This window comes from Plectropomus leopardus, chromosome 15 (assembly GCF_026936395.1).
Source record: "Plectropomus leopardus strain MGB_pleo_1.0 chromosome 15, ASM2693639v1, whole genome shotgun sequence".
NCBI classification, from domain to species: domain Eukaryota; kingdom Metazoa; phylum Chordata; class Actinopteri; order Perciformes; family Serranidae; genus Plectropomus; species Plectropomus leopardus.
This window is the reverse complement of record NC_142190.1, coordinates 1,832,109-1,859,965: the sequence shown is the minus strand read 5'-3', so window position 1 is coordinate 1,859,965 and position 27,857 is coordinate 1,832,109. Positions and strand designations below refer to the sequence as shown.

Below are 27,857 nucleotides of genomic sequence, written 5' to 3'. Positions count from 1 at the left end.
TTGCAAACAAGAATTCCAGCAGTGTCTTTTTTTTTTTTTTTTTTTGTGCTGCAAAACAAAGAAAAAGAAAGAAACATGCAAAGGAAATCCAGGAGGTGCAGAGGTGACGTGAACGAGAGGAAGCACCAAGAGCGACCTTGTGCAGAGAGAGAGAGGGAGGGAGGGAGGGAGGGAGAGCAGCGTGGGAGGGAGGAAGTACACTTGAGGACTTCTCATGAAGCACGTCAGACGTTACTTATGAGAGGAGGCAGAGGAGCTTCGCCACCAGTGAGGAACGAGGCAGAGGTGACCCGGAGAGAGAGAGAGGGAGAGGCAGAGAGAGCCTCCTCTCTGTGATGAGAGAAGATGAAGAACCAAATCACCAACGCCCTCTCCGACTTCTTCTTCGAGTACGAGACCCCTCGGCAGGTGCTGGTGAGGAACCGGAGGGTGGGAGTGGTCTGCCGGCTCATCCAGCTGGGCGTCCTGGCGTACATCATCGGGTAAGACGCTCACGCGTTGATCGGTTTTCTGAGAGCAGAGAAGGTTCGGTGACCTCTGAGCGTGACCCTGCAAACACAAACAACTTCAGGAGGGGTCTTGTTGACTGGTTTAACCCTTTAAAACCTGAGCAAACTGGCCTGATTCTGATCAAGAACACAGGAGAAGAGTTTTTTTTAAAGAAATGAACCGAGAATTTCAGGAAAATTTCCTGAAAACTGTTGAAAAAAAAAAAGATAAAAAGGAGAAAACAAAAACAAGGACATGACTCTTTTCTCCCTGGTCATTTTTTTATTTTTTTATTTTTTTTTAAATAATGCTCTTAATCCACTACTTTATTGCTTTCTGGGACATTTCTTACCAAGATGCTTATTGAGCTTTTTGCATGTTTTTGAAAGAAATCCAAACAATTTTCACTTTGAGGCAGTTTCTTTTCCTAACTTTTTTTTGTGTGCAGTTTTTCTTTTATTTAAATTTTGGATGATTTTTGAAAAGAAAAATGTGTACCTTTGGGAATTTTTTATTATTATTTCTAGTGTTTTTTTTCTTTCTTGAAAATGTTGGTAATTTTGAAAAACATGTTTGTTTTTTTCTTTAAAACTTCTTGGAAATTATTATTTCTTTTACCATTTTTGGTGGTTTCTTTTTTCCTTTAATATTTTTAGGGTGATTCTTTTAATAGACTTTTTTTCACCTAATTTTCTGATTGTTTCTATTATTTGTTTCAACTTGCTCATTGCCTTTTTTTGCACGTTTTTGAAAGAAGTCAAACAGATTTGCTCAGGTTTCAAAGGTTTTAACGCTTGTGAAAGGCATTTCAAAGGGTTAAATTGTCAGAAAATATATATTTGTGTTATCTGAGTCCTGGACGCTGGCACCTGCGGTCAGAGACACATAACTGTGGGCACTGTTGACACAGCAAATAGGAAGCATGCAAACAAACTGGGAGTTGATTGATGGCAGGAAGCAGCGAGAGCACGATTATCTGCCCTCCTCAAGTTGAGACAAAAAGTGCAGCATGCTTGTTCACTTACGCACACTATCAGCTCACACACGCTTTGACATGTTCGAGTCTTTCTCTGGAAACTCATCCTGGGGAAAAACACGTTTGATTCATTTTCTTTTTTTTTAATCTCAGCTCACATCACAGCGTCGAGGGTTCTGGTTTTGTTAGTTTGGGATTACTCACGCTCTGTTTGTGTGTGTGTGTGTGTGTGTGTGTGTGTGTGTGTGTGCACCTCTGAGCTGCAGAACCTGAGGAGCTGTGTGTGATGAACACGCTGAGGCATATGTTCACACATATAACAATCAACTGCTGCCCAGTTTGCTGCCAAATGGCGACATGTTACCTTCTGCTGGTGACGCTGATGATGACCGAGAACGTGATCGAGACAGACGCGTTTAAGAATCTCTTCTCTCGCTCACGGCAAGGTTACATTTATCTGTAAAGAGGGGAAAAAAAAGCAGATTTGAGCCATTTTTCCAAATGATCCACATCTTTTCATTCATCAGGCCACTCGAGGGTTCATAAACATTTTTACCAAAACATTTCCAGGACTTATCCAGGACTTTTAAAGACCAGACATGCTCTGAAGTGGCCATCAATACTCCAATCATTCCTATTTCATGACCTTTTAAAATTTATATTATTCCAAAAATAATAATAATGAATTCCCAACAGGATTATAATTTAATATTTTTTAAGTCAAATAATGTTTTCAGCACTGGAGAGGTACTTTTTTTTTATTTGGGCCTTAGGGTAGGGGCATACTACCTTAAATGGCTGCATTTTGTGTTTATTTTTGTGTCATTTCTAAAAAAAAGTTAAAAAAAAATTGTAACCTTTTTCTTTCGTTAAGGCCATTTTTAAAAACAAATAATGTAACTTTTTGAAGAAAACATTTTGGCTTTTTATTTCAAAGCTGTTATTTCAAATTCCATGGTTTTTGCGGGTTTTACACGAGTCTGTAAGTGACACTGAATGATAACAAAACTTTTTAAGTTTAAAGAAAAGATTTATTTTTTTGTAACCTTTCTGAAGAAAACATTTTTGATTTTTTTTTCAATTTTCTTTCTTTTTTTGACAATTTCTCAAGAAACCTTTTTTTCTTTTTTCTCTTGGTTTTGCGATTTTTGAAGAAAATAATTTGGCTTTGTATTTATTTTACTGTAAACTTTTACTTGAACTTGAACAAAGTCAATTTTCTCCTGATTTGTCCGTCTAAAAAAAACACTGTTGAGAAGGGTTCAAGTTTGTGAGAAATTGGTCCAAAATTTATTCTGGTGACTTCTGGTGAAAGAATCAGTCATAATTTGTTCTAACTTTCACTTCTCCTGTTGGAAGAAAAAGACTTGAACATTTCACAGAATAAACCACATGTTGCATCACACAGAGACGTTGAAGCGCCCTGTGCATCGTTAAAAGACGCCGAGGGGGTGTGAGGGTTTTTGGTATTTGATGACGAGGGAATGACAGCAGGTCCGGTAAAAACGAACGCAGAGCTTACATTTTCATATATGAGAATAAAAGTTGAGATAATGAAAGAAGAAAACTATATTTCAATAAAGTACGAGACACTAAAATCGGTTCCCACTTTTTGCCGATGGTTGAAATGAAATTTTAGGGCGCTGACGAGACAGCGAGCGCTTGGCGGGTTGACTGCCCGTGGCTGAGGGATGGAGGCTGACTCCTGCTCGCTGCTGTCAGCCTGCAGCTCGAGTCCTGAAGACGAGAATCTGGACAGCTTCATAATCACATCTCATTTCATGCCCATCATCGCCCGGCCGTAATGTGGCTGCACGAGGCAGGTGACAGGTGAAGAAAGCAGCAGAGGAAGCTCTGTCATGCACCAAGAGCCTCAATATCGAGAGAAACTGAACCTCTGAAAGGCTGCAGGGATTTTTTTTCTTTACATGCAGAGAAATATAAAACCCTTCAGCTCAGATTGATATTTTTCAGGCTTCAAAATTAAAGAAAATGCACATTAAGATGTTTCAGGGTTCATGAAAAACCTGGAAAAGTCACGAAATTTGCAAATAGAAATGGAATATATTGTGAAAGTTTTGGAAAATTCATGTAACACGAAACTGTATAATAACACATGATGTGTTCAGGGACCATCGGAAATATGAAAATCCTACAATATTTTCTGTTTTTACAGGCTGAGATAAATGGTGTCATTTTGGGCAATTAAACAAACAAATGTGGGTATGGGAGACTTTTAAAGCAAACAAAACAACCAATTTTAATTCTAAAAGACATCAACTATTTTAAAAAAAATTCAAAGTAAAACAAAATATTGCTTTTTCTTTAAAAATTACCAATACTTTTTAAAGAACAAAAATATGCACATTTTTTTCTTAAAAAATATCACCAATTTCTTGAAATCTTTTAAAGGAATAAAATAGCCTTTGGGTTTGGACATGTTTTCTTTAAAATTCACCAAAAATCACAAAAAGTAAAATGAAATATCACCAAAGTTTTATCCTTAAAAATTACAACAACAAAAAAAAAATTAAAGAAGAAAAAAGAAATGCGTTACAATTACATTTATTTGGTGATTTTAATGACATAATTTTGTTACATTTAACTCTGGAAATTAGTGTCTCACCTGGACAGCAGACGACTTCAGGCAGCAGCAGGAGACAAAAAACCGCTGTCATGTCAGACGGTCTCCAGGAAGTCACAGAAACATTTACATCCTGTTAGATCCATCTGTACAAAACAACAAATTATCAAAGTTAATCACACGAGATGTTTGTTGACAGATTAAACTTTCATTGCACAACATTTTATTTTTAAAGCCCGATATCACAAATCACTTTTTGCCTCAGAAGGTTTTAAAATGACAACAAAAAACCTTTATTAGGGATCCCTCTTCCAGGACGGACGGATCAACATCAGAGAGATTACAGTTCAATATTACAGTTACACCGGAAATGTTTCCCATCATGCCCTGGGTCATGCGGTAGATGGAGATATGTAACCGAACTGTCCAGGCGCGTTCTCATCCGACGCCAGCGATGCCAGGTTGGGGTGGCGGGATCGACGATCCCAAAAAACCCGGACTTTCAAGTCGAAGGCCATTTTTTTCCACATCGTATCACGTGCCTCCTTCTGCTAAACATCTGCACCAGCATGTGTGTTTGTTGACGTCCCGGCGTTTGTTGGCTAAAAATAACCACGTGCATGTGCTTGTGTTGTCGTCACGGTAACAGCATCCCGGCACGTCAGCAGCAGACGCAGGAGGACACTTAGAGCGTAACATGCAGACGCTGCAGTCTGGAAAGTGGCATCGTGTTAGAGTTTGGGACGAGCAGCAGTCGGACATGACTCTGATGTATCGATCACTGATCGCCGCCTCACTCATCTCAAAGCAGCCTATTGACTTTTGGTCTCCGGGGTGACAGCCGGGGTTTGTTTGCAGAGGGCGTTGGTTTGTGACCAGACGGTGCTTTGCATAAATGTCTAACACACACACAAAAAAGGTCCCACGTGAAAGCTCGGAAAATAATTAATAAATAAACAGAGAGAAAATGTCTTCAGTCAGAAAGAGAAAAATAACTTAACAGCAGCAGCTGAAGTCTTTCTCCTCCCGTCACTTTAAGTTGACAACAAAAAAGACAATCTGTTGTGTTTCATCATGTTTTTTTTTGTTAAATTCTAATTTGTCTCCACAAAACGAAGCCTAATCTCAGCGCCACAGTGCGGAGGGAAGAGCAGCACATCAGTGAGCCTCCTCCTCTTCCTCCTCCTCCTCCTCCTCCTCCTCCTCCTCCTCGCTGCTCTCCTTCTGTCGCTGCAGATACAGATCTCACTTAGACTGCTGTTTTGGAACATCCCTCCATTATTTCACGCTCATGGCTTTCTTTATTCCATTAACGTGCTCCATTTTTTCCTCTTGAATGTAAGCTCTGACTTACATAATTGATTTGCCTAACTGATAGAAGTTGTGGCTTTTAGCTGATTGTGCAGGCGGTTCTTCCTCTCCGGCTCTTCTGCTGCTGGAAGGTGCTTTTCATGCCGCAGCACACGCCGTCCTGCAGGCGCTCTGCCGGGGGGGTAATCGCTTTCACACCCTACATAAAACAGCTCTGCATGGACGTCTGTGTGTGTACATACAGTATCCTCCCAGTGCACACCAGCTGCTGCGCGTATCTGCCGACAGCACGACACAAAGAGACGCTGCAGACGTCATAAAGTGTCTCGTCAATCCTAAAGATTATCAACAATGATGTAAGAAGCACTCAGATCCTTTCCTGAGGAAGAAATATCAGTAAACTATGTATAAATACTACATTACAAGTAAAAATTCTCCAGTGTATCCAGCAAAATGTACTAAAAGTTACAGAAAATTGCCCTGAATTGGTGCAAAAATGTATGTCCTGTTGCTCATCGTTAACGGGATATTAATTTATACCTTCTTCATAAATTCATTTGCAACCGAATTATCTGGATACAACTTAGTGTTTTTCGTTTGCGTATTTTGATTTGATATTTTGAAATTTATCTTGAAAATGTAAAACAGAAAATGGAGAAATGATTATAAAAACAAGACAAATAAAAAATAAAGACAAAATAATAAATGAATAAATAAATATTTACAGACAATGAAAAACATATTGGAAAAGGCGTGATCAAGTACAAACTGATTTAATTCTTTCTCCATAAGTCACTGAATTTTAATTCTTTGTCTTCCTTATTAATTAAAAGCTGAATTCTAATTAATCAAGCAATAACACACGAGAGGGAGTGCTGTTGTGCTGTATATCATCACGGCTGTGATTCAGTATTTGACTGTATTTATCCGTATTTGACGACCGCGAAAAAGTGTGAACTTGACTTTCAGATTCCTGAGAAACCGTCTTTGGACTTTGCTGTCAACAGCTCGCGGTGCATCTCTGCTAAACCACAGCGGCGATTTACTTCCCACCTGAGCTGCTTTCCCTCTCTGAGCCGACATTAAAAATGTTTGCTGAAAACCTGTGATGACACTTTCTGATAGATTTTTGCTGCTTTAAAAAATTCAGAGAAAGGCGTCTTTACTCTGAGATTCAATGTGCCAGATTCCCCAAAGCTACAAATATTTTGACTCAGGGAAAATGCATGTGTTCAAGGACTGTTGGAAATTTGAAAATCCAATAAGAATTTTGATACATAAAGTTTTTACTGTTTCTAGCTGTGATGAATGTGTAATTGTGTAAATTTGCAGGCCTGTGGGAAGGGAGGCACGTTTTCTTTAAAAATCACCAACATTTTTAATTTTAAAAAAATTGCGAAAAAAGTAAAAAAAAAAAAAAACAAGCCAAAAAAAGTTTTTAAAAATAAAAACATCACCAAAAGATTTAAAAGAAAAAGAAATCATCCAAAACTTTAAGAGAAAAATGACCCAAAATGTTACAAGAAAAAAAAACTGATGAAAAAATATTTTTAAATGAAATCACTAATGTCGTAGTAGTTTGTGGTGTAACTTTGTAATGACACCACAGAAGAAGACCACGTGCCTGCACGTAAAGGCGTTCTTCTACAGAGCAATGAGTATAAACGAAGAAGACGACGATGGCAAACGCACAATGGCGAATGCACGATGGCGAACGCACGATGGCGAACGCACGATGGCGAGTGCACGATGGCGAGTGCACGATGGCGAATGCACGATGGCGATGGCTGTTTGTCTGAAACATAATGCGCACGTGCAAAGTGCGGTTATGACGTCACGGTTCTCACAGGATCCGGATGGTGACAGAGGGGTGTTTTTTTTCAAAGGTTTGTGTTTTCAGGCCTCCGAAACTGTACAAACTGTAACAAAAATTTAACATTTCATGCTTGAACTGTAAATCGACACTAAATGTTCTTCAGTTTGATTCCCAGACTTTCCAGATGAACTATTTTTCCAGATCTGGTCCTTAAAAGTTTAATGATCGCGGTTGTAAAGTATTCTGTTTCTACTCATTATTAACTACTAACAACCACTAATATATTCAAGGTAAATATGGTGCATAAAAACAGAAAAATACAGTTTCTTGATCAAAAGGAGGATCCGCCAAAATCCTCACGAGATTACACAACACTGACGTGCACTCGTGTCCCTGTGAGGAATGCTGGCGGCATGCGGGCTCGCCGTGCGGCGTGTCGACATCGGCGTGCGGCGTGTCGACATGGCGGCGGTGCATGCCCTCGCCTGTGGTGTTGGGTGCTTTTCGGGGTGGAGTGTGCTGTGCTGACAGGCCTGAAGTGATGCTTTTTTTCTGTCTCACACAGGTGGGTGTTCATCTACGAGAAAGGCTACCAGTCCACAGACACGGCGGTCAGCTCCGTCTTCACCAAAATGAAAGGCGTGGGCTACACCAGCGTGAAAGGGAGCGAGAGGGTTTGGGACGTGGCCGACTACGTCTTCCCCCCGCAGGTTGGTGACCACATCTGGGGGGCGACTTCTCATTGGTCATGAACTTGTTTTTTGCACCTGGTGCGAGTCCCTGAGCGAGGTTCGGGTCATAGCGGGACTTAGATGTCATGAAGTCCGACTCAGAGTGAGTCAACATCAGGCTGAGTCAGAACGTCACAACGCTCCGCAGAAAAGCCGGTCAGCGGTCACAGCGTGACAACGTTTAGTCACGCTCTCAAACATCCTGGATTTTCGGTGCCAGATCAAATCAACGGCGACACTCAGATTGAAAGTCACTGCCGGCTCCGAAACTTGGATGATAATCTGGCTTTGTCAACACGGTGGTGTGCTTTCCAAAAATTAATCGCGTGCATGCTGTAAAGACCTGAGCAAACAGACAAACCGAGACTCTGCTCAAATACCAATCTGTGTTTGTCCTAAATGTCTCTGCGTCCTGTTTTCTGTGGGAAAAAGACACGAGGACACAATGAGGACTGACGTGTTTGCTTTGAGGTCTGGGTGTGGACCTCTTTTTTAATTGAAGGCGGTTTTGGCACGATGAACCCAACCAACGAGATGAAAAGGTCACGTAGATGCAACGTCTTTGATCAGATATCAGCCGAGAGTTTGTCTTTCTTCTGAAATCCGCCTCTTTAAAAACTCCGCAGGATCACATTTTTCAATCAAGGCCATGTGCTTGTTTTTTGGGGCCAATTCTATAACTTGTTTTGTCCTTTTGCAGCATTTTTGTAGTTGTGCCAATTTTAAGACATAATTCCAAAACACATGCTCTTATTCTAAGACATCGGCACAAGAATTTGCTAATTTTTTCTTCATACTGAAAAAGAAAACCAATAATAATAATAGATCTTGTATATAGATGGATGTGCTTTGTTTTTTCGTTCTGTGGTTCTTTGAGACAAAACATTTTTACCTGTTGCAAAAAAATTGTGATTTTTCCTGTTTTGTTGGCAGATAATTTTGCAAATTTGAAGTAATATTTTCCCAATTTTATTGCTTTTTTTTCTTATTTTAGAGTTACGTTTTCTTATTAACTGACTTCATCACTTTGGATGTTTTCATGGGGAACGATTTACTTTGGGAGAAATTTAGGGGCCGTTTACACAGCAACGTTTTTGGATGAAACGCTTTTTTGTTGCAGTCTGACCTTTTATTTCCATCACAACGACATTTTGGGGGCCTGAAAACACAAACTTTTGAAACAGTCTCGTTTTTTTTTAAATCACCCAAACGTGTGCTTCACGGTGGCGGCATCCAGAACGTCAACAGATTTGATTTGATTTGGTTTCTTTCAAAAAAAAAAAAAACAATGAAAGAAGGCAATGAGCAACTTAAAAAGAAATTGCCTAAAAATTGGCAACCCCCCCAACCTAGAATATTTCAAGAAAATTCCTTGACAATTTTTTTCCAAAAAAATTAAAAAATTAAAAACAGGAAATTACCTATTCATTCATTCATATTTTGTTCATTTGCCCATTTCAGCGTATAATTGTATATGTAATTGTTTTAAGGCTAGACTTAATCTAACTGTCATGAATTTTAGATAATATTAAGTATGTAATATTTTATTTTATTAATAACTATAATTTTCCTGATTTTTTTTCCTAATGTTATAATAATTCTCTCTTTTTATTTTATTTTTTGTAAGCTTTTCTTGAGTATTTCTGGCCTGTTTTTCCATGTCAAACCCTTTTGCTCAGGTCTCAAAGGTTTAAATGCTTGTTAAAAGTGTCTGAATGCAGCACAAGAAAAAAAATGATGTTGATCCAGGATACACGGGGTTAAAGAGCATCTAACTTTTTGGGATGTTAAGTTTTGGTTGGAGAGTGTTTGTGATCTGAGCGGGGTCGCCAGCTGGACACAGCTGATGAATGTTTGACAGACTGCCGCCAGTAAACTTCAGCGTGTTACATAACGACGACTGCTTCCTTTAATTTGTTATTTTATGATACAACAAATGATTTGTTTTTTTAATGTGACATTTTGCTTCTTTCAGGGAGACTCGTCTTTTGTGGTGATGACAAACTACATCATAACTGAGGGTCAGAAGATGGGAAAGTGTCCAGAGGTTCGTGGAAAAAGCTTTTTTCTTCGCTGTCTCTTTGGTCCTCTGACTGCTGCATCGCCATAAATAGTCAAACGAAACACAAATTGGTCTCATTCCTCGACTGTTTCTGTAATTGGGTAATTGTGTAGCGCTCAAAGAGCAGTAAAAAAATGTTTATCAACATTTGTATGTGGGGCCCATGAGGGCCGTAAACGGCTGTAAAATGGGCCCTTCAGGGGACTGTCCTCAGGTTTCATATTGGCCCCGTGCCAGTTGCTCACATGGCTGCGTTTACCTGTGGGGCCAAGATAAGGTGCCCACACTGGGCCCCAACTGGTAGCCCCATAATAACCCATGTGGAGTCCACTTTGAGCTATGGGAACGGGGCCATTATGCCGAGGACAGTCCCATATAGGGCCCATTTTCAGCCCGTTTACTGGCCTCAGGGGCCCTACAAACACACTCTGCATGCTGTTTAGATGTCTCATTCCCGAGTTGTGTCCTCGCTCTGACCACAGTCTCTTGTTTTCGGCAGCTCCCCGGCAAACACAACTGCAGCTCAAACGCTGACTGTGAAGGAGGGAGTTTCAAACGTACGGGACATGGTAAATCCTGACGGCCCGACAGTGTGAGACCTGCACAGTCCTCACTGAGTAACCGTCTGCTGTCCGTCTGCCGCCAAACTAACACGCCCACGCCATCAAATCTCTGGCTTTCTGTCAATTTATCTTGTTGCACCAGAACCTCTTAACCCTTTGAAACCGGAGCAAATTAACTTGCTTTCTTTCAAAATCATCGGAGGGCGACTCAGTAAGAAAAAAACGTTAAGAAATGAATCAGACAAAAACATGAAAATTACAGGAAAAAAGGGAAAAAGAAAAATGTAAAATAAAAACCAAATATGCAAACAAAATAACAGGAAAATAACCTCTAAAAATTACCTTTTTTTCAGTAAAAATATTTTTAATATACTGTTAAGAGCATTGTAAATACAGTTTTCTGGACATTTTTCTCTCATTTTTTCTTTAATTTCATGTCACTTTCTACTTTTTTGCAGTTTGTGGGATAATTCTTGCCAAGTTGCTCATTTTGTCTTTTTTTGTGTTTTTGAAAGAAATCAAACCAATTTTCTCAAGTTTCAGAGGGTAAAATACTTGTGAAAGGCGTCTAAATGCAGCACAAGAAAACTGATGACGGTTTAAGTGTTAAAGGGTTAATCTAACTTCTTAAAGGGACAGTTCGAAAATACAAAATACATATACAAAAATCAAAAATACATATTTTTCCTCTTTTTTGTGGTGCTATCTATCAGAGTGCTGGAGATATCTGCCTTCTCTCTCTAATATCATGCAAATTCAGCTCCTCCAGGATTATGTGATTTCACAACAGTAAAAAAAAAAATACGAGAAACGTCCTAAAATACGAGAAACGTCCTAAAATACGAGAAACGTCCTAAAATCCGTGAAACATACGGAGCTGCTGTGACTGGCCCCCGGCCTCCTGTCATGTTTCAAAAGTGGCCCCCATCAAAGCAGATTGAATTGATAAAGAGGGAAAAAAAAGTGCTTTTAACTTTGAAGCGTCCCTTTGGCGCCGGCAGGCGGACCATGATGCACTGGGGGACCGTGTGAGGTTATGGAGCGGCGTGTTTGCAGAGCGGGTTGTGGTTCTCGCTATAGGACGACTCACACAGCGGAAACTAAACAGCTGACTCTGCGGAGGTAAACATTCAAACTGAACTCATGCATCGCCTTCGTCCAAGAAAGGACTCGAATCAACAACCTCGGCCTTAGCAACCAAACACAGAGTGTGTGTGTGTGTGTGTGTGTGTGTGTGTGTGTGTGTGTGTGTGTGTGTGTGTGTGTGCTCGGATCACTGGAGCGTGCGAGTCAAACCCAGCCTTAAGCAAGTAGACACATGTATGTATAACGTCACATAACCGCCGAGCATCTGAGCAAACCATGAGCACACAGAGATATTAAAAACAAATACAGTATCGCGAGTTCAAAGAGCAGTTACATAAACTTTACTGCTCTCCGTCTGTCCAGGAGCCTTTCGAGCCCTCCGCCCCCCCACGTCCGTCCCCCCGCGTCCGCCTCAGTCAGACCCGCTTTAGATCTGTCCGTTTCAGACCAGTCAAATTCAGCTTGAGGTGCTGAGATCTCTGTCCAGGCGGCGCGCTGTCTCAATGCTTGTAGACAAGTAAACACGGGGGGGCGTCCCGCAGGCCTGGATCTGGACTGCTCTGAATGAGAGGGGGGGGGGCGGCAGTAAGAGATGTTGGTGGGTAATATGAGTTATTCTTTGAGCACATGTGCTGCCCCAAAACCGTTTTCTAATTCACAGTAAAAATAAAGTGATGCACACTGGGAATCATTTTTGTACTTTTAGTTTAAATAAGTGCACGAAACAGCATCAAAACGGAGCTTTTTTCTTAAATAAAGTGAAGTGGAGGATCCCTCAGCCCCTCGGACAGAGGTCCTAGTTAAGATCCTAATGTCCAAAGATCCTGAAAGCATACCAAAATCCAAGAAACTTATTAAAATGCAAGAAATGTCCTAAATTTCTACAAAGGTCCTAGAATCGTAGAAATGTTCTAAAATCCCCAAAAGACCACGAAATCCCAAGAATGTTTTAAAATCCTGGAAATGTCCTAAAATCCCCAAAGTCAGCGAAACATCTTACAATCCTGGAAATGTCTTTGAATCCTACAAATTTCCTAAAATCCTCAAAGACTTCTTAAATCCTACAAATGTTCTTAAATCTAAGAAATGTCCTGACATCCTAAAAAACACCCAAAAACATCCTACAGTCCAGGAAACTTCCTAAAATTCTTTAAAAGTCACACAATTCTACAAATTTCTGAAAATCTTAAAATACTTAAATACGAGAAATGTCCTTAAATTTAAGAAATGTCCAAAAATCCTTAAAAAACATCCTTAAGTCTGAGAAACATCCTAAAATCCTAAAAATTTCCTAAAATCCTAAAAGACTTCTTAAATACTAGAAATGTCCTCAAATCTAAGAAATATCTTTAAATCAGATAAATGTCCAAAACTCATAGAAATGTCCTAAAATCAGAGAAATGTCCTAAAATCAGAGAAATGTCCTAAAATCAGAGAAATGTCCTAAAATCAGAGAAATGTCCTAAAATCAGAGAAATGTCCTAAAATCAGAGAAATGTCCTGAAATCAGAGAAATGTCCTAAAATCAGAGAAATGTCCTAAAATCAGAGAAATGTCCTGAAATCAGAGAAATGTCCTAAAATCAGGGAAATGTCCTGCCTGAATCTGCTGCTGGAGAGAACTGTCTGTGAACTCGGAGATTTCAGAGGCTGATGCAGAGTTAATCACACGGAGGGAAACTCTGAGAGATAAAGGAAACAGCTGCTTCAGCGCTCGCCGCTCTCTCGTCCCGCTCGCTGCTGTCGACGCTAATTCAAGATAAGACGATAAAAAGAGGATGTTTGCTTTAATGTTGAAGACGTTTTTCTTTTCCTCCTCTGCTGCTCAAAAACAGACGCTCCAGTTTCAAGTTTTGTGTCTAATGATGAACTCGGGTACGTTTCTGTTTCTGTTTCTAAGGACAAATGACGGGTGTCTGCGTGAAGGACACCAAGACCTGCGAGGTGTTGACCTGGTGCCCCGTCGAGGACGATCACGGCATCCCAGAGTACGAGAAAACGCCAAATTATTACATCGAAAGCTGAAACCGACTCGACAGAAAGAAGTGTTGGCATTGTACATTTCTGCAAACCACGGATACATTTGTACGTTTCATACGTGTCATATTAGCATGAGAAAATAATAAATCAATACCTGGATGAAAATGCCAAAAAAAATAAAGCAAACAAACAGGAAAAATAGAAAAATAATTAAAAAAAAACAAAACACTGGCACTGCATGCTGCCAGCCGCGGCTCCGTAGAGGATGGGTTAAATGCAGAAGACACATTTTATTTACAGCATATTTTCTTCTTTAAACGATGAAACACGTTATGAGTTTTGTTTTGTTGCGACCCGTCACAGTTTTTCCAGCAGCTTCTCAGCAACAAAAGCAGCTGTCTCATAGAGAGATAATGTGCTGCATTTCCTGCGGGACGGTGTCATGAAAAGCAGCTTTTACAGAAGACATCGCTCCGTTTTCTGATGGGACATTGCCACAAAGTGCTGTTTTGGTTTTTTTAACAGAGATATCGTTAATTTTGCTGCTGTAAAAGTACGTCGCTGCATCTAAAACATGGCATCACACATGACACTGCCACACTGCCACTGCATTCCCGGCTGGACTATAGTGGCAAAAAAAAAAAAAAAGCAAGTGGTTTTTGCAGAGACATCATTGTGTTTCGTGCGGGGGGAAAAAGCGGTTGTTTTCAACAAGACATGGCTAATACAAAGAGAGCACAAAACGGTGTTGATATATACATACTTTTATAGAAAGCGCTGCATTCCCTGCACAAAAACAATTGTATTTTTGCAGAGACATCACTGTTTCCTGCCAAGATAGACAGACATTGCTGCCATGAAAACCAGGTATTTTGAGCCCAAACACGATCTCTTCCTAACCGTAACCTCGCACACGTTAACCACAGCTTTATTAAACTGTAAATGCACAAATCCGTGGTTTGAAATGTACAGTGACGACATTTTTTATGAAGACTAGGTTGTTTGCTACACGTGACGTTAAAATTTATTCTGATTCTGTGGCGTTTACTTGATAACATTATCGTCGAAAAATGAGAAATATTTATTTGTGATGATTTTTGTGCCCAAACGAACTGGATTTGACTTTCTGCTCTCCTGCTGTCTCCAGCCCTCCTTTGCTGATGTCTGCAGAGAACTACACGCTGTTCATCAAAAATTCTGTAACTTTCCCTTTATTTGGCGTCTCAAGGTGATGCACCTCATTCACATCAACTCACTTCAGCCGCCGACGCTTCACAAAACGCTTCCAAATGTAGATGCATAAAAACAAGACAGAGAATTAAAATAAAAAACACATTTAGGGCTTTAAAAAAGCAGGTGAGATCTAATGAAATTTGGACTGGATTGCATCATGGGAATTGTAGGATCAGGTGTTTTGGGGGCTTGACTCAGACAAGGAGCTAAAAATCAGGATATTTTGGCTTTTACACAACAGATTTTGACTTTTGTGTTTATAGTCTGTGTCTCACACGTCTCCAAACTTTATCAAAGTGTGACACTAGATCACCAGAATAGAAATTTAAGATGAAATATTTTGCAACGTCAGAACTTTAGATTCATGTTGTTGGTAAAAGCAAGCAGGTAAAATGTTGTACGTGTCTTTAAAGACTTAAACACAATAAATGAAGAGGTCAAGGACACAGGACTTTTAGCAGGAGGCTGCTGTTTGTGTCAACCTGAGTAAATCTAAAAGTTATCTCTATAAATGTGTTTTTCTGATGACTGACTGCTTTCAGGAGTAACCTGGTGGAGGGTATCGATGCCGGATACATCGGCAAATGTCTCCACGACCCAAAGACTGCTCCGCTGTGTCCCATATTCAGACTGGGAGACATCGTCAAACTGTCCGGCTTCAACTTTGAGACAATAGCCAAAGTGGTGAGTCAGCATTGTTTCTGTTTTTTACCCACAAACACGGGATTTTCTGCTGGAACAGTGGCATAAAAAATCTTTTCCTGCTGACAAGCGCATATATGACTTTTTTTTCTTCACTGCATTTCCAGATTGAATCCTGAACAAACATGGTTTGTTTTTTAACACGACGTGCTGTGTTTTCTGCTAGGCTAGTGGCATAATTTGATCTATTTATTTTTATTTTATTTTACTTCATTAAATTTTATTTTTTTAATTTCATTTTATTATTTTTTTGCAAGACATCGCTGCACTTCCTGCTAGAACAAATGTGTGCAACAGTGCAACAGTGCAGGATGATATCAGCTTCCTCTCATGTCTCTCCGCTGTTTCACACCATAACTGAGTGAAAAAACTTTCAATTTATCTGCCAGCGTGCAAATGTATATCTATTGTTTGCAAAAATGTACAGCGTCAACATTTTTTCTGTGTTGCATATGACGATGAAATTAATGCTGATTCTGTACCGTGAACTCGATGAGAAATGATTTTAATTATTTCTGATGATTTATGCGCCTCAACAAACTGGATTTGATTCTCTTCTCTCTTCTTTTTATTCCCGTCTAGCTTTTCACCTGCATCCTCTAATAACAGAGACTCATGTGGTTTATTCTGTGCTTTTATGTGTTTTTTTTAATGTGTATTTTGTGTGTGTGTGTGCTGGCAGGGAGGGGCCATCGGTATTGTGGTCGACTGGACGTGTAACTTTGATGTGGACGTGAAACACTGCAAACCAAAGTACTTCTTCCACGGTCTGTACGGGAACCCCGCAGAGACGGACAAAGCCCGAGCTTCAGTGGGCTACAACTTCAGGTGTGGGATTATTTTTCGGGGCTCAGGTGTTCTGCACAAATGCTTCTTATATAACGCAGTTATTCTGGGAAACGCACCTCGGGCCTGTTTGCTCTCTCACTGAACGCTGAGAGGAGTTTGACTCATGTTGGTGTGAATGAAGCAGCAGCAGCTGGTTTCTTCACATTAACATAAAGTCTGAAAACAGCTGGTCTGTTTTTATCAGTTAACGCCCCGTAAAAGCATCGAGTGGTAAGTTTTACACTTCAGTTTTATACGGTTTAAATAAACTAGATCTAAAGTAAATTTCCTAAAAGCTCAGAAACATCCTACAATCCTACAAATGTCATATAATTTTGCAAATGTCCTAAAATCCTGAAAATGTCTCACAATTTTACAAATGTCCTAAAATCCTCCAATTGTCCTAAAATCTTAGAAACGTGTGGGCTGCTGTGACTGGCCCCTGGCCTCCTGTCATTTTGCAAAAGCGGCCCCCAACCAAACCCAATCATTTTGTCCGCGCTCTTCTTCTATTTCTTTCTTTTGAACGTAAATATTGTGATTCCTGTCTTGTCTGTTTGCAGGTATGCGAAGCATTATCTGGAGGACAAAATTCAGAAAAGAACTCTTCTCAAAGTGTTTGGGATCAGGTTCGATATCATCGTGCAGTCCCTGGTGAGTAATATATTTTAAAATATATTTTAATATTTTTATTCACTTGAATGACTCGAGAAATAATCAAAGGGACGCATGAATCACCGGCGCTCGGTCCTTTACAGGCGAGAAAGTTTGATATCATCCCGACGCTGACGGCGATCGGCTCTGGCGTGGGCATCTTTGGAGTGGTACGTTGAACCCGGACGACGTGCACTGTAAATATTTATTCTCTGTGCTGTATAAACACTAACATGACTAATATGATTTTTCAGGCCACTGTAGTGTGTGACTTGGTGCTGCTCTATTTGCTGCCAAAAAGAGAATTTTACAAGAACATGAAATTCAAATACACAGACACACACACACAGGTAAGCTCTGTGACGCATGTGATGAATAATGTGAATTTTGTTGTGATGTTAAAACACAAGATGGCAGCAGAGAGGCAGACAAACAGACAAAGAACAGCCATCAGCAGTGAAGTTCTCTGTCTAAACAGCTTTTGGATGCATTTCAGTTCTTGTGCAGGAATGTTTCATACATCAGATTTAGAAATCCCACCAGCACACAGGAGCAACAACCTGCAGTAACATGAAGATTAAAGGGACACTTCACCTCCAAAATGATCCTCAGAGTATCAGTTACTCACCCAGTGATTCGCTGAATTTGTGAAGAACATTTTGTTTTTCTCGCACGCCTCCTCTGGAAACTACAAATTCAAAAACAGATAAAAAATCTCAATGAACTGAAGTCATAGGGGTCCACATATAACAACAGCAAAACTTTATCAAAATATCTGTTTACAAACTCTCACACAACTCAGTAGGAATTGTTTTTGTACTTTTAGTATTCATAAAGGTGCCAGAGTGAAAAAAACAGCATCAAAACACAGATTTTTATTTTAAAAAAGCACCACTGGAGGATCCCCTGCAGCAAAGCCCCTAATGTCCTAAAAAGAAATCTCCAAGAATCCTAGAAAAGTCCTCAAATTATCCAATCAAAATTTCTGTTTTTACAGTTTCTAGTTATGATAAATGTGGATTTTGGGTGATTTTTTTGTTTTTAAAGAAAACCTTGTTTTCCATAAAAATCAACAAAAATATTTAAAGAAAGAAAAATCCCCTATATTTTTTCCTTCAAATTTTGACATAAATTGTTAAAGAAACATTTCTTTTAAAGAAATTTTTTTTTTAATTTTTGGAAATAGAACAAAACAGATTGGGATTTTTTTTCTTTCTTCTTTGACAATTTCTCAAGACATTTTTTATTTCTATTTTTCTATTTTTGTTGATTTTTATCTAAACATTTTGGGCTCTTTTTTGCTGTTTGTTGCGATTTTTGAAGAAAACAGTTTGGTTTTGTATCTAAAGTCAATTTTCTCCTGATTTGTCCGTCTGGAAAATGCCATTTCAGTGTCAGACTGTTGAGACTTTCCTGGATTTTTCGTGTGAACGCTGTGATTCACAAACGATGATTTTGTGGGTGAAGTCTTCCTTTAACACTGTTTATACCCGTAACACTCACAGGCAGTGCAGCTTCTGTGCCTGGTGCAGTTGAGCTGTTTATCTGATGGAAGATGAAATCTTCCCTCCCCAGACAGTTTCCCTCTGTTAACTAAAACAGGCAGAACATTTTGTATTTACAGCATGACAGCGACTCGCTTGGTTTAGAAACAAGCGACTATTACAACCTCGAAGCAAATGCAAGACAAGCCCCATCAGGCACGGGCCAGTCCAACGTGAGTGCACGTAGACGTGTGGACAGTAGAGCAGTTGTTTCATGTTTTATCACGTGATGATGAGGAGAATCCTTTCTGTCGTTACCTGAGAGTCTAAATGGCTCCTTTCCTGTGGATTTTACCCTGCAGGACCCCGATTCAGAGGCATGTAGCACAGAGACCGAGGTATCGAAAGTAAGGGATTCTTATATTTTTCACATCAAGACGGAGGGAAAGTCCCCCGCCTTTCCCGTGTCCACCATCGGACCTTATTGTGGGATAAATAAGTGCACGAGTCAACGGCGAGTGTTTTGTGATCCTGTTTGAATCGTGCCATGAAAAAACACGGTGTTTGTCAATTTAAAAGCTGATTTTGAGGTTAAGAAAGTAAGAGTTTCTTATGGGGTGCTGTATAGGCTGTAATTCACATTTGCCTCACACACACACACACACACACACACACACACACACACACACACAAAAAAAAGCTCTCATACACACCAAAAAAGTTCTCATACACACCAAAAGAGCTTTCATACACACAAAAAAAGCTCTCACACACACACAAAACACTCCTGTGCGTGTATAAGAGTTTTGTTTTAAAGTGTGTGAGAGCTTTTTTATGTGTGTATGAGAGTTTTTTTTAAAGTGTGTGAGAGCTTTTTTGTGTGTGTATGAGAGTTTTTTTTAAAGTGTGTGAGAGCTTTTTTGTGTGTGTATGAGAGTTTTTTGTGTGAGAGGCAGCCTGAATGCACTCTGAGTGAGTTGTGGCCTTTACAGTTTGTCACAGCGCAGCTTCATGAGAAAGGTCGATGCCAGAATGGACGGTCGGGAGCAAAGACCGTGTATAAAGACAGACGCCGCGTCTCTACTTCGCCGTACAAAATTGAAGCCAAAATTTCCCGGGTTCAGCCGCTGACATCTTACTGGTGATGTCATACGGGGCCAGAGTCTGCGCTGTAGCGATCTCCGCGGTGTTTGAGTTCCCACCCAAACATCCGTCCGACCAATCGCATTCAGTGCCACAGATGGTGAGAATAAAGAAAACACTTGAACGAACAAACATCAGGGTGGTGAGGACTACCTCAAATGACCATCTTTGGGAAAAATGAGCCGCTCACTGGTGCATGAAGCAAAAAAAAAAAACTTTTTCGCTGGTATAAAATACCCAGATCTACAGGCCCATGAGGCATCTGCACCAGAGACCTACGGCGGCCGAATACGCCCGAGTGCGTAACTTCTTCCTGTGGAGCGACTGATATCTGGTTCAGCGTTTTGTTGGCTTGAACGGCGGTCTAAAAAAATGTAATCTTGCGGCTCTTTTAGACTCTCAAAATGTACGAAATACACATTTTTTGCATCCATCGCGTTGCGTCCAATGTGTCCATATCGCCACCTGGCATGAATTCACATCCGTGTTTTTGCATCAACTTTGAATATAAACACGCCGCTCAAAGCACTTACGCCGCGTCCAGTGTGACTGCACGGTAATGCCTCTGACCACGACCATCACCAGTGCGAAGGCGTAAAAAAGATTTGACTCCTGCCGTTGACTCGTGTACAGATTGTTTTTGAAATAAGGTCCCGTGGTGGTCCAGTGGAAGGCGAAGGACTCATCTCTCTAGGCGGGTTTCCATTACAGATTTGGGAGCTGATAGTCCACGATATTCCAGAGGAATTATGGATTCAAAACTTCCAGATGAACTGCTCAACTTTAAGGAATTATTGCTGCGATAACATCTCTTATAGTGAGCTAGAAACGCCAAAAAAGTGTTTGCATTGCAGTTTTGTGAAATATGGCTTTTTTATATCGCCTGAAATACCACCGCATACGAGCCCAAAAACGTTTTTGCAATAAATTTAGTTTTGTTTCCAAGTTCTTATTCGTAATTTCAATTTGCAATTTGAGAGTTAATGGAAACTCGCCTCATTTTAAGAGTTTTTTACTGTTTTTTGGGTTTTTTTATGACGGCTGATGTTTTACTTCTCTTCTGTTCCTGTGCAGAAGTGACGGGAGAGCAAACGTTTACGGAGCTTTGAGGGAGTGATAAACTGGGATCCTGCAGCGCACACACACACACACACACACACACACACACACACACACTAAATGGACTTGGGACTGGAGAGGACACAGGAGACATTGCTCCACATGTCCTCGCCCCCGCCCCCCCTCCTGCTGTTGTATGTAGAGCTTTAGCGTCGATCAGCTGTGTATGTACTTTTTTGGGTGTTGCTCAGTTTGCTTTTGTCCACACTCTGGGTGTAACCTCCACCTCGTCCACATCCGTGCAGGTCAAAGAACACTTTAGTGTGTACACAAACCCTCCACAAGTCACACGCTACCCTCTGTTGCTGTCTTTGTCAAAGCAAGAAACGCACGCGTGACGTGCAGACGTGCCACCGTTGGAGTGACTCACCCCGTGTGCACTGAGATTGAATAAAAGATGTATAGGAATGTCGTTTTTTTCTTTTGTCAAACACAGAGGACAAGCTGCACATCAGAGGAATTCTTTTTTTATTGTCTTTGATTATATCCGGGTGTACAAAACGCATGCAAAAAATAGCGTCTTTATATATTTTGGTACATATTTACAACTGCATTCCATAGGGACGCGCCATGCTTCTGTTTTTTGTGCGAGTGAGGACATTCAGAGAAATGCACGAGACGACACGAGACGCAGAGACGGCAGGCACCTTCGAGACACACACATCAGGACCAAAGACACGGCAGCGAGCCGGCGTTATGTACAAACTCAATCTCCCACAATCCTCCTCGGGACAAAATTATGACCTGAAATTTTTCCATCAATCACTTTCTGTAACAACAACATTTAAAGTTTGCAAACTCTGCTGTGGCTGCAAAATCTAACATCTGTGTTTGAGATGTGACTCAGATCTGCATCAAAATAGTGAGAAGCAGTTGTGTTAATACATTTCAGTTTCTTTTAACCCTTGAAACCTGGGCAACTGAAGAAGAAATAACCCCAAAATTAGCCATAAATTAGTTTGCTTTCTTTGCTTATTGTGGATAAAAGCCTCAAACTGACATGAAAACCGGACAGAAATATCACCACCAAGACACGGCCCTCAAATTAGCAGGAAAATAGTAAAAAAAAAAAAGAAAAAAGAAAAAATGACCCTGAAAAAATGGGGAATTTTTTCTTTTTTCTCCAGCAATTTTAAAATTTTCCTTTTTTAAAAAACTAATTTTCAGGTCTTTTTTGTCACTTCTTACTAATTTCTTGCAATAAGCAGGACATTTCTTTGAAAGGCATCTCAACACCGCACAAGATAACTGAAGTCAATCCAAGTTTCAAGGGGTTAAAAAACAAAAAAAAAAACCTGTTGAACATTTGTCACTTTTTCTCACAGAAAGCCGCTCTGAGTTCATATAATCAACAGCGTTTCAGCGTTATGCATCAATCCAGCAGGAAAATCACAACATTCACAGTTGTGCTGTTTGGTGAATGTGAAACAGCATCTCGTTACCGCAGCCGCAGAATACGTTACTGCAAACTATTTAGTAAAAAACAAAAAAATTCCCCAAAACGTAGCAATGCTGTGACATGCAGCTCGATATCTAAAGCACAGGAGACTGTGGGAACGCACCATACACAGTAAATATGGACTTTTACAGGTGAAGCACGCAGTTAGATCGTAAACTGTACAACGTGAAAAGGCTGGCAGAGTGTTTGAACTTGTAATATTCAATAACTTTAATATCTGGATGCAGAAAAGTGCAAATATTTAAATATGAGCAGAAGTTTAGTTTTCTTAAAAATAAAAACATACAGATAAAAGCAGGGAAATGCCGAAAAATGCAGCAATGATAAAGACGACAACGATGTTGCACCAAATGTCCGTTCAAACACAAATGTAAAGCTGCAAACGCCCGTTTTAAAACGTTCTCATAAAAGCGTTACGAGTGTTAAACTGTTTTTAGGCAAATAAGAGTTAAAGCAAATATAGTTTCAAACTTTTTGGTTCAAACAGTCCTTCACTGAAGGTTACAACCTTTTTCATTCACGCCGTCCTCAGCAGACAGGAACTAAAACAAAAACATTATTTCAGAAATGGCCCCAAATTTCAAACTGCATAAACAACCCGGTCACCAAAAGAAATGTTGGCTTCGTACATTTCTGCAAACCACCGATATGTTACATTTCTACGATTCATGTCGTGCAGATACGCTGAAACATTTGTTTACCTTTAAGTTTTTAATTGTACGTGGCGACAACGTTGCAGTTCATGTGTGGTTCGGTTGGTTACGGTGAAGAAAACATCACTTTTTGGTTTAAAATACGTCGTTTTCTTTTCACAAACACGACTGAAACACATGACCCAAAAGAAAACCTTACTTTGTCGCCACAAACACGACTGCAAATTTCCTAACGTGCCCATTAAAAATGTGCCCATAATGTCCCGACGTTTGTCAAAAAATTCTTTCAGCTTACAATGTCCGGACATGCTGTAAAAAAATTACTGGTTTTGTCGCCACAAAATGTCCTGACGTGTCACAAAATACTTGGTGTCGTCCCAAATAACATGACAGAGAACATTATTATTGAATGTTATTATCCCGACAAACACGGCTGGAAATGACCCATCGTGTTGTAAAAAATTCCTGGGTTTTTTTTGCCAAAAAAAGCAAAAAATTTCTAGATGTGACAGTAAAAATTTGTTGACTTTGCTGAAAACAACCCAACGTCTTGTTCAAAATACCCGCTGTTGTTCGAACAATCGAGGCTGGAAATGACACGTGTCGTTAAAGAATACCCGCTTTGTCACCACAAACACAGCTGGAAATATCTCGTCATGTAAAAAATACCCGGTATTGTCCTGATAAACAAGAGTGGAAATGTCTCAACATGACGTCAAAAAGGACTGTTTTGTGGCCGCAAACAGCTGGAAATTTCCTGATTTATGGTTAAAAAATACCCGCTGTTGTCCGAAAAAGATGACTGGAAATGTTCCAACACATTAGAAAATAACAGGGAGCAAACAAGGCTGGAAATGAGCCGACGTCGTAAAAACACAGTTATGTCGCCACATAAATGGCTGGAGATATCCAGATGTGTTGTTAAAAATAAAACGATTTTGTCACCACAAACACAGTTGGAACAGTCCCGACATGTCATCAAAAATAAATGCTGTAAATTTCCAGATGTATCAGTAAAAATCAGCTGGTTTTGTTGCCACAAACACAGCTGGAAACGTCCTGACTTATAAAAAACAGGTTTGTCTGCAGTAAAAGTTTTGAAATGTCAGACGAAGGAGTCGGCTGCAGCTGCTGCTCTCTGCTGAAGAGAAACTCTGCTCATAAACGTGTAAATCTGAACTACGTCTCTAAAAAATGTCCATATGAAACACATGAAACATGCACATGTAAGGTGTCAGTGGTTTGCAGAAACGTCCAATGCAAACATTCGCTCTGCAGACCGAACTCGTGCAAAACTTTTCAGACAATAAGACGTTCATTTCTCCGACACGTTACTCACTCTTTGACAGAAAATAAATGTAAAGCTTTACATTTACACACGATAATAAAGCTGACACTCTAATATCAACATTTTTTATGCATAATGTCCTTGTGAACGTGACTCCAAAAACTCGGAGGCTCGAACAGAAGTTTTATAAAAATCTGCTGCAGAGGCTGAAATGTTCTCACTGATCTGAGACAAAACAGCACACAGACTTTTTTTTTTTGGACTGAAATCACAAAAAAATACAACTTTCTTTTCATTCATGAGCCACATTGTGATCTCACAGGGTTAGGCCAGCTAGTTAGGGACTGTATGAAAATTACTGCGGAGGGGAGAGGGGTAAATCTTAAATTTTAGTTTTTAAAATTGCACAACCCTTTTTCTGTCATATTTCTATTTTATTTGGAGCAGACCCTTTACTTTCCAAGCCTTTGTGGCTGCTGTAATCTAATCTAAGAAGAAATTACTGAAAAATAAGCAAGAATTTAGGAAAAAATGTGAGAAATTACCTGAATACTAGTTAAAAAGAAAGTAAAGCAAAAACACACAAGAAAATTCCCTGAAAAATGTGCTTAAATAATTCTGTAACATAATTTAAAATATGTAATTGTATTTATCAAAATATAGTTTTCCCAAGCTTTTTAAACAGATTTTCTAAATCTGATAATTTCTTGCAATTTTTGGAGCATTTCTTAACAGTAAGTCCATGACCCTTTCCTGCAGTGTGACTTCCTAATACTGTGCTCTAATTTAAACTTTACTTAAATCCTAATTATTTTATTAACCATTTGAAACCTGAGCCAATTGGCTTGATTTCTTTAATAAACATGGGAAGGCAGTAATGAGTATTGAAAAAAAACAACAACCAGAAAATCAAAAAAGACATTAGTTATAAAATAGATAAAATAAAATAAAAATAATACAAAAAACAAACAAAAATTACCTGAAAATTAGTAGAAAAAAAGAAAAAGCAAACAAACAAGGAGAAGACTTGGAAAAAACCCTAAAAATATTAATTCCTTTACCACAATTTTTAATATGTACTCATGATAAATTAAAAAATAGCTTTCTAGGTGCTGTAATCTAATTTATATAGTTTAACCCTTTGAAACCTGAGCAAATGAACCTGACCTCTTTGAAAAACACGTGAAGGGTTAAAGACACAAGAAAAATACAAGAAAATTTACAGAAAATATGTAAAAAAAAAAATAGGTTAAAGACCTGGTATTGCACTTAAATTATAATAATTCTGTAGCAATCTTAAATATTTAATTATTAGAAATCTTTTTTCCTAGCTTTTTAAAAACAATTTTATATATCTATTCACTTCTTGCAATTTCTGGAACTTCTCTTAAGAAACTGCAAACAGAAAACACACACAGCCCTCCTCCTTTCTGCCCTCCTTAATAATTTGTGTACAGTCCCTAAACTTGGATAAGTTTGCACGATGTTCAAGCGTTCGTTGATGTTCAGCCTGGACATTATTCACGCCTTTGAATCGGCTCTGCATCCAAGAACGCTGCATAATAACAAAGTCTAATTTGTGAGAAGGAATCATTTCAGTCTGTTCACACTCGTCATCCAACAACACACACACACACACACACACACACACACACACACACACACACACACACACACACACACACACACCCTAATGCTTCTGTCACAATCACTGCACGTCAAACCAAACGGCGTGGCGTGATATGAAGGGAAAGGGACGGCGTCCAAGAGCAGAAATCATCAGACAAACAAGAGTCGGGGAGAGGAAGCGTGAAATGACTTCGATCACAGAAATAATTATACATTACACAGCGGCGAAAGTCATTTTGAAACGTGTTGGAGCGCGGCAAAGTCGCTGTCCTCTCTGCGCCGAGAGAAGTTCAACCAGTCTGATCAGAGGACCCTGAACGCAGCACAGGAAGGACTCCAAAATAAAAGCTGATGGCACAGACACAAAAGGACGTCCAGGGTTCAAACGAAGCCCTGAAGTCCACTGACTGACCATAAAAAGTGTCGTTTACATGCTGAAGCTTGATGATTTTTCTCTTCGTCAGGCCGGTTGTGACTGTGACGGGAGGACAAGCAGGCCCGAATATTCACCCATGCAGACGAGTAAAAATAAAAGTAAAATAAAACATTTTTTTCCACATTACAGCGTCACACCAGCCGACAAAAGTTTCCTCCGTGAATCATTTCAACTGTTAATGATCTGGAAACGTCCCTCTCAGCGGTCCACTGGTGCCAGTCACAACAGTCGCAGTTCAGATAAACTCCGGAGAGTTCACGCCGGAGGAGAAAGACCTGGGAAATTAGGGGTAGAGAGGATTCGCCAACAGGAAGCAAAAAAAGAAGCCTGAAGTCTTAATGTGAAAGGAAAATATTTTTCAACCAGGACCTTAATTTCATGTTTCTGTGTCTAAAATAACAAACATAACCAGCTCTAAAACTGGTCCAGTATTGAGCGAGTGGCTACAATGTAACCTCTCTGGGCACGTTTACATCGTCAGTCCGCCAAAAAGTGTTTGTTTTTGTCACTGACGGGATCAGATCGTTGTTCTAAGCCTCTGACATTATGGGATCCAGACAGAGGCTTTTTTGTTAAAGGCAGAAAAAGCCTCAAAATCACCATCACAAAACCAACCAGACTCCACTGAAATTCAATTTTTATCACGAAACACATTTGATTCAAAGCCGACAAACAAAATAAAAACTCACAAAAGCCGTCTTGGTTTTGTCTTCTTGCTCTTCAAACAGTCAACAGCTCTGGTTTGGTTAAAATAAACTCTGAATTCACCCAGTTAGATTTGAAAATGTGCTGTTTCTATACATGCTGACATTATTTATTTATTACAATGGAGTCTGGTGGGTTTTCTATCAAAATTACAAAAAAAATTTCAAAGGAAAGAAATTTAAAAAAAGGGGGGAAAAAATCAACAAATCAACAAAATGTTTTAGAGAAAACATGCTTTCCAAACCGGTTTCCTTTAGGAAAAAAAAAACAAAACGCTGAGTAGGAAATAAATTTCATTAAATCGATGTATTTTTAAAAATTTTAGATTATTTTTTGTGCTTTTATTTATAGGAAGGCTGAAGTGTGAAAGGGAGGGGGGGGGGTGACATGCAGCAAAGGGCCGAGGCTGGAATCGAACCCGCGGCCTACATTAATGTAATTTAATTTATTCCACACATTTCCACAATTTTTCCAAAACTTAAATTTTTTTCCTGGAAAATGTGATTGTAAAATTCTATTAATCTTCCAGGTTTTCTGCGACCACACGCCTCAATACCAGACCAGTTTCAGAATTCATTGTCCCCCATTAGTCACTTAGACACAAAAGCAAAGAAAATAAAGTCCAGGTTGACAAACAGTCCCCCTTTAACAGGAGCGTCAGAGCAGATTTAAAGTCTCTCCGGCGTAAAGAACGATTCAGCGCGTCGCTGATCGGACGGAGACGTGTGGATGACGAGCACACGGCGGTTCAAGCGGAGCGACGTCAAGAGGAAAAAGTTTAAGACAAAGTCTCTCATTGAGACTCAAGAGGACGGCTCGTCTTCGTGCAGGTCCTCCAGCTCTCCCTCTCTGGGCCCGTCCCCCGTGCTGCTCTTTCTGAAAGACACAGAGACAGGAAGCAGTCAGCAGGAGACGTGCGGAGCGATG

The 27,857-nt window shown here is 39.8% G+C and overlaps 2 protein-coding genes and 1 long non-coding RNA gene across 11 annotated transcripts in view; 1 reads left to right on the top strand and 2 right to left on the bottom strand.

The window, feature by feature from the left end:
* The first annotated feature begins 201 nt into the window (after nt 1-201).
* Nucleotides 202-23,672, top strand: p2rx1 (purinergic receptor P2X, ligand-gated ion channel, 1). Of its 5 annotated transcripts, XM_088088700.1 has the most exons (14): nt 204-482; nt 7,742-7,886; nt 9,883-9,954; nt 10,469-10,538; nt 13,518-13,605; nt 14,745-14,825; nt 15,373-15,514; nt 16,215-16,360; nt 16,924-17,014; nt 17,119-17,184; nt 17,269-17,364; nt 18,639-18,731; nt 18,861-18,905; nt 20,716-23,672. In XM_088088700.1, exons 1-14 carry the CDS (start codon nt 346-348, stop codon nt 20,719-20,721), a joined length of 1,278 nt encoding a protein of 425 aa, XP_087944826.1. In that variant the 5' UTR covers nt 204-345; the 3' UTR covers nt 20,722-23,672. The 5 variants fall into 5 exon arrangements, 3 of the variants coding, with proteins under 3 accessions (XP_087944826.1, XP_087944828.1, XP_087944827.1); XR_015778968.1 differs by having other exon boundaries at nt 202-482; nt 10,469-10,526; nt 18,639-18,905; XR_015778967.1 differs by having other exon boundaries at nt 18,639-18,905.
* LOC148187187 (uncharacterized) lies at nt 349-7,733 on the bottom strand. The gene is made up of 3 exons (XR_015778969.1): nt 4,092-7,733; nt 1,830-1,922; nt 349-549 (listed from the first exon to the last, which is right to left on the bottom strand). It is a non-coding gene; the product is annotated as an uncharacterized LOC148187187 (long non-coding RNA).
* Nucleotides 21,212-27,857, bottom strand: part of camkk1a (calcium/calmodulin-dependent protein kinase kinase 1, alpha a) — a 67,944-nt gene continuing 61,298 nt past the window's right edge. For all 5 annotated transcript variants that reach the window (XM_088088694.1, XM_088088697.1, XM_088088695.1 and 2 more), the window contains one exon: nt 21,212-27,806. In XM_088088694.1, coding sequence (XP_087944820.1) covers nt 27,734-27,806 — 73 coding nt within the window. In that variant the 3' untranslated portion in view covers nt 21,212-27,733. The remainder of the gene's footprint in view (nt 27,807-27,857) is intronic.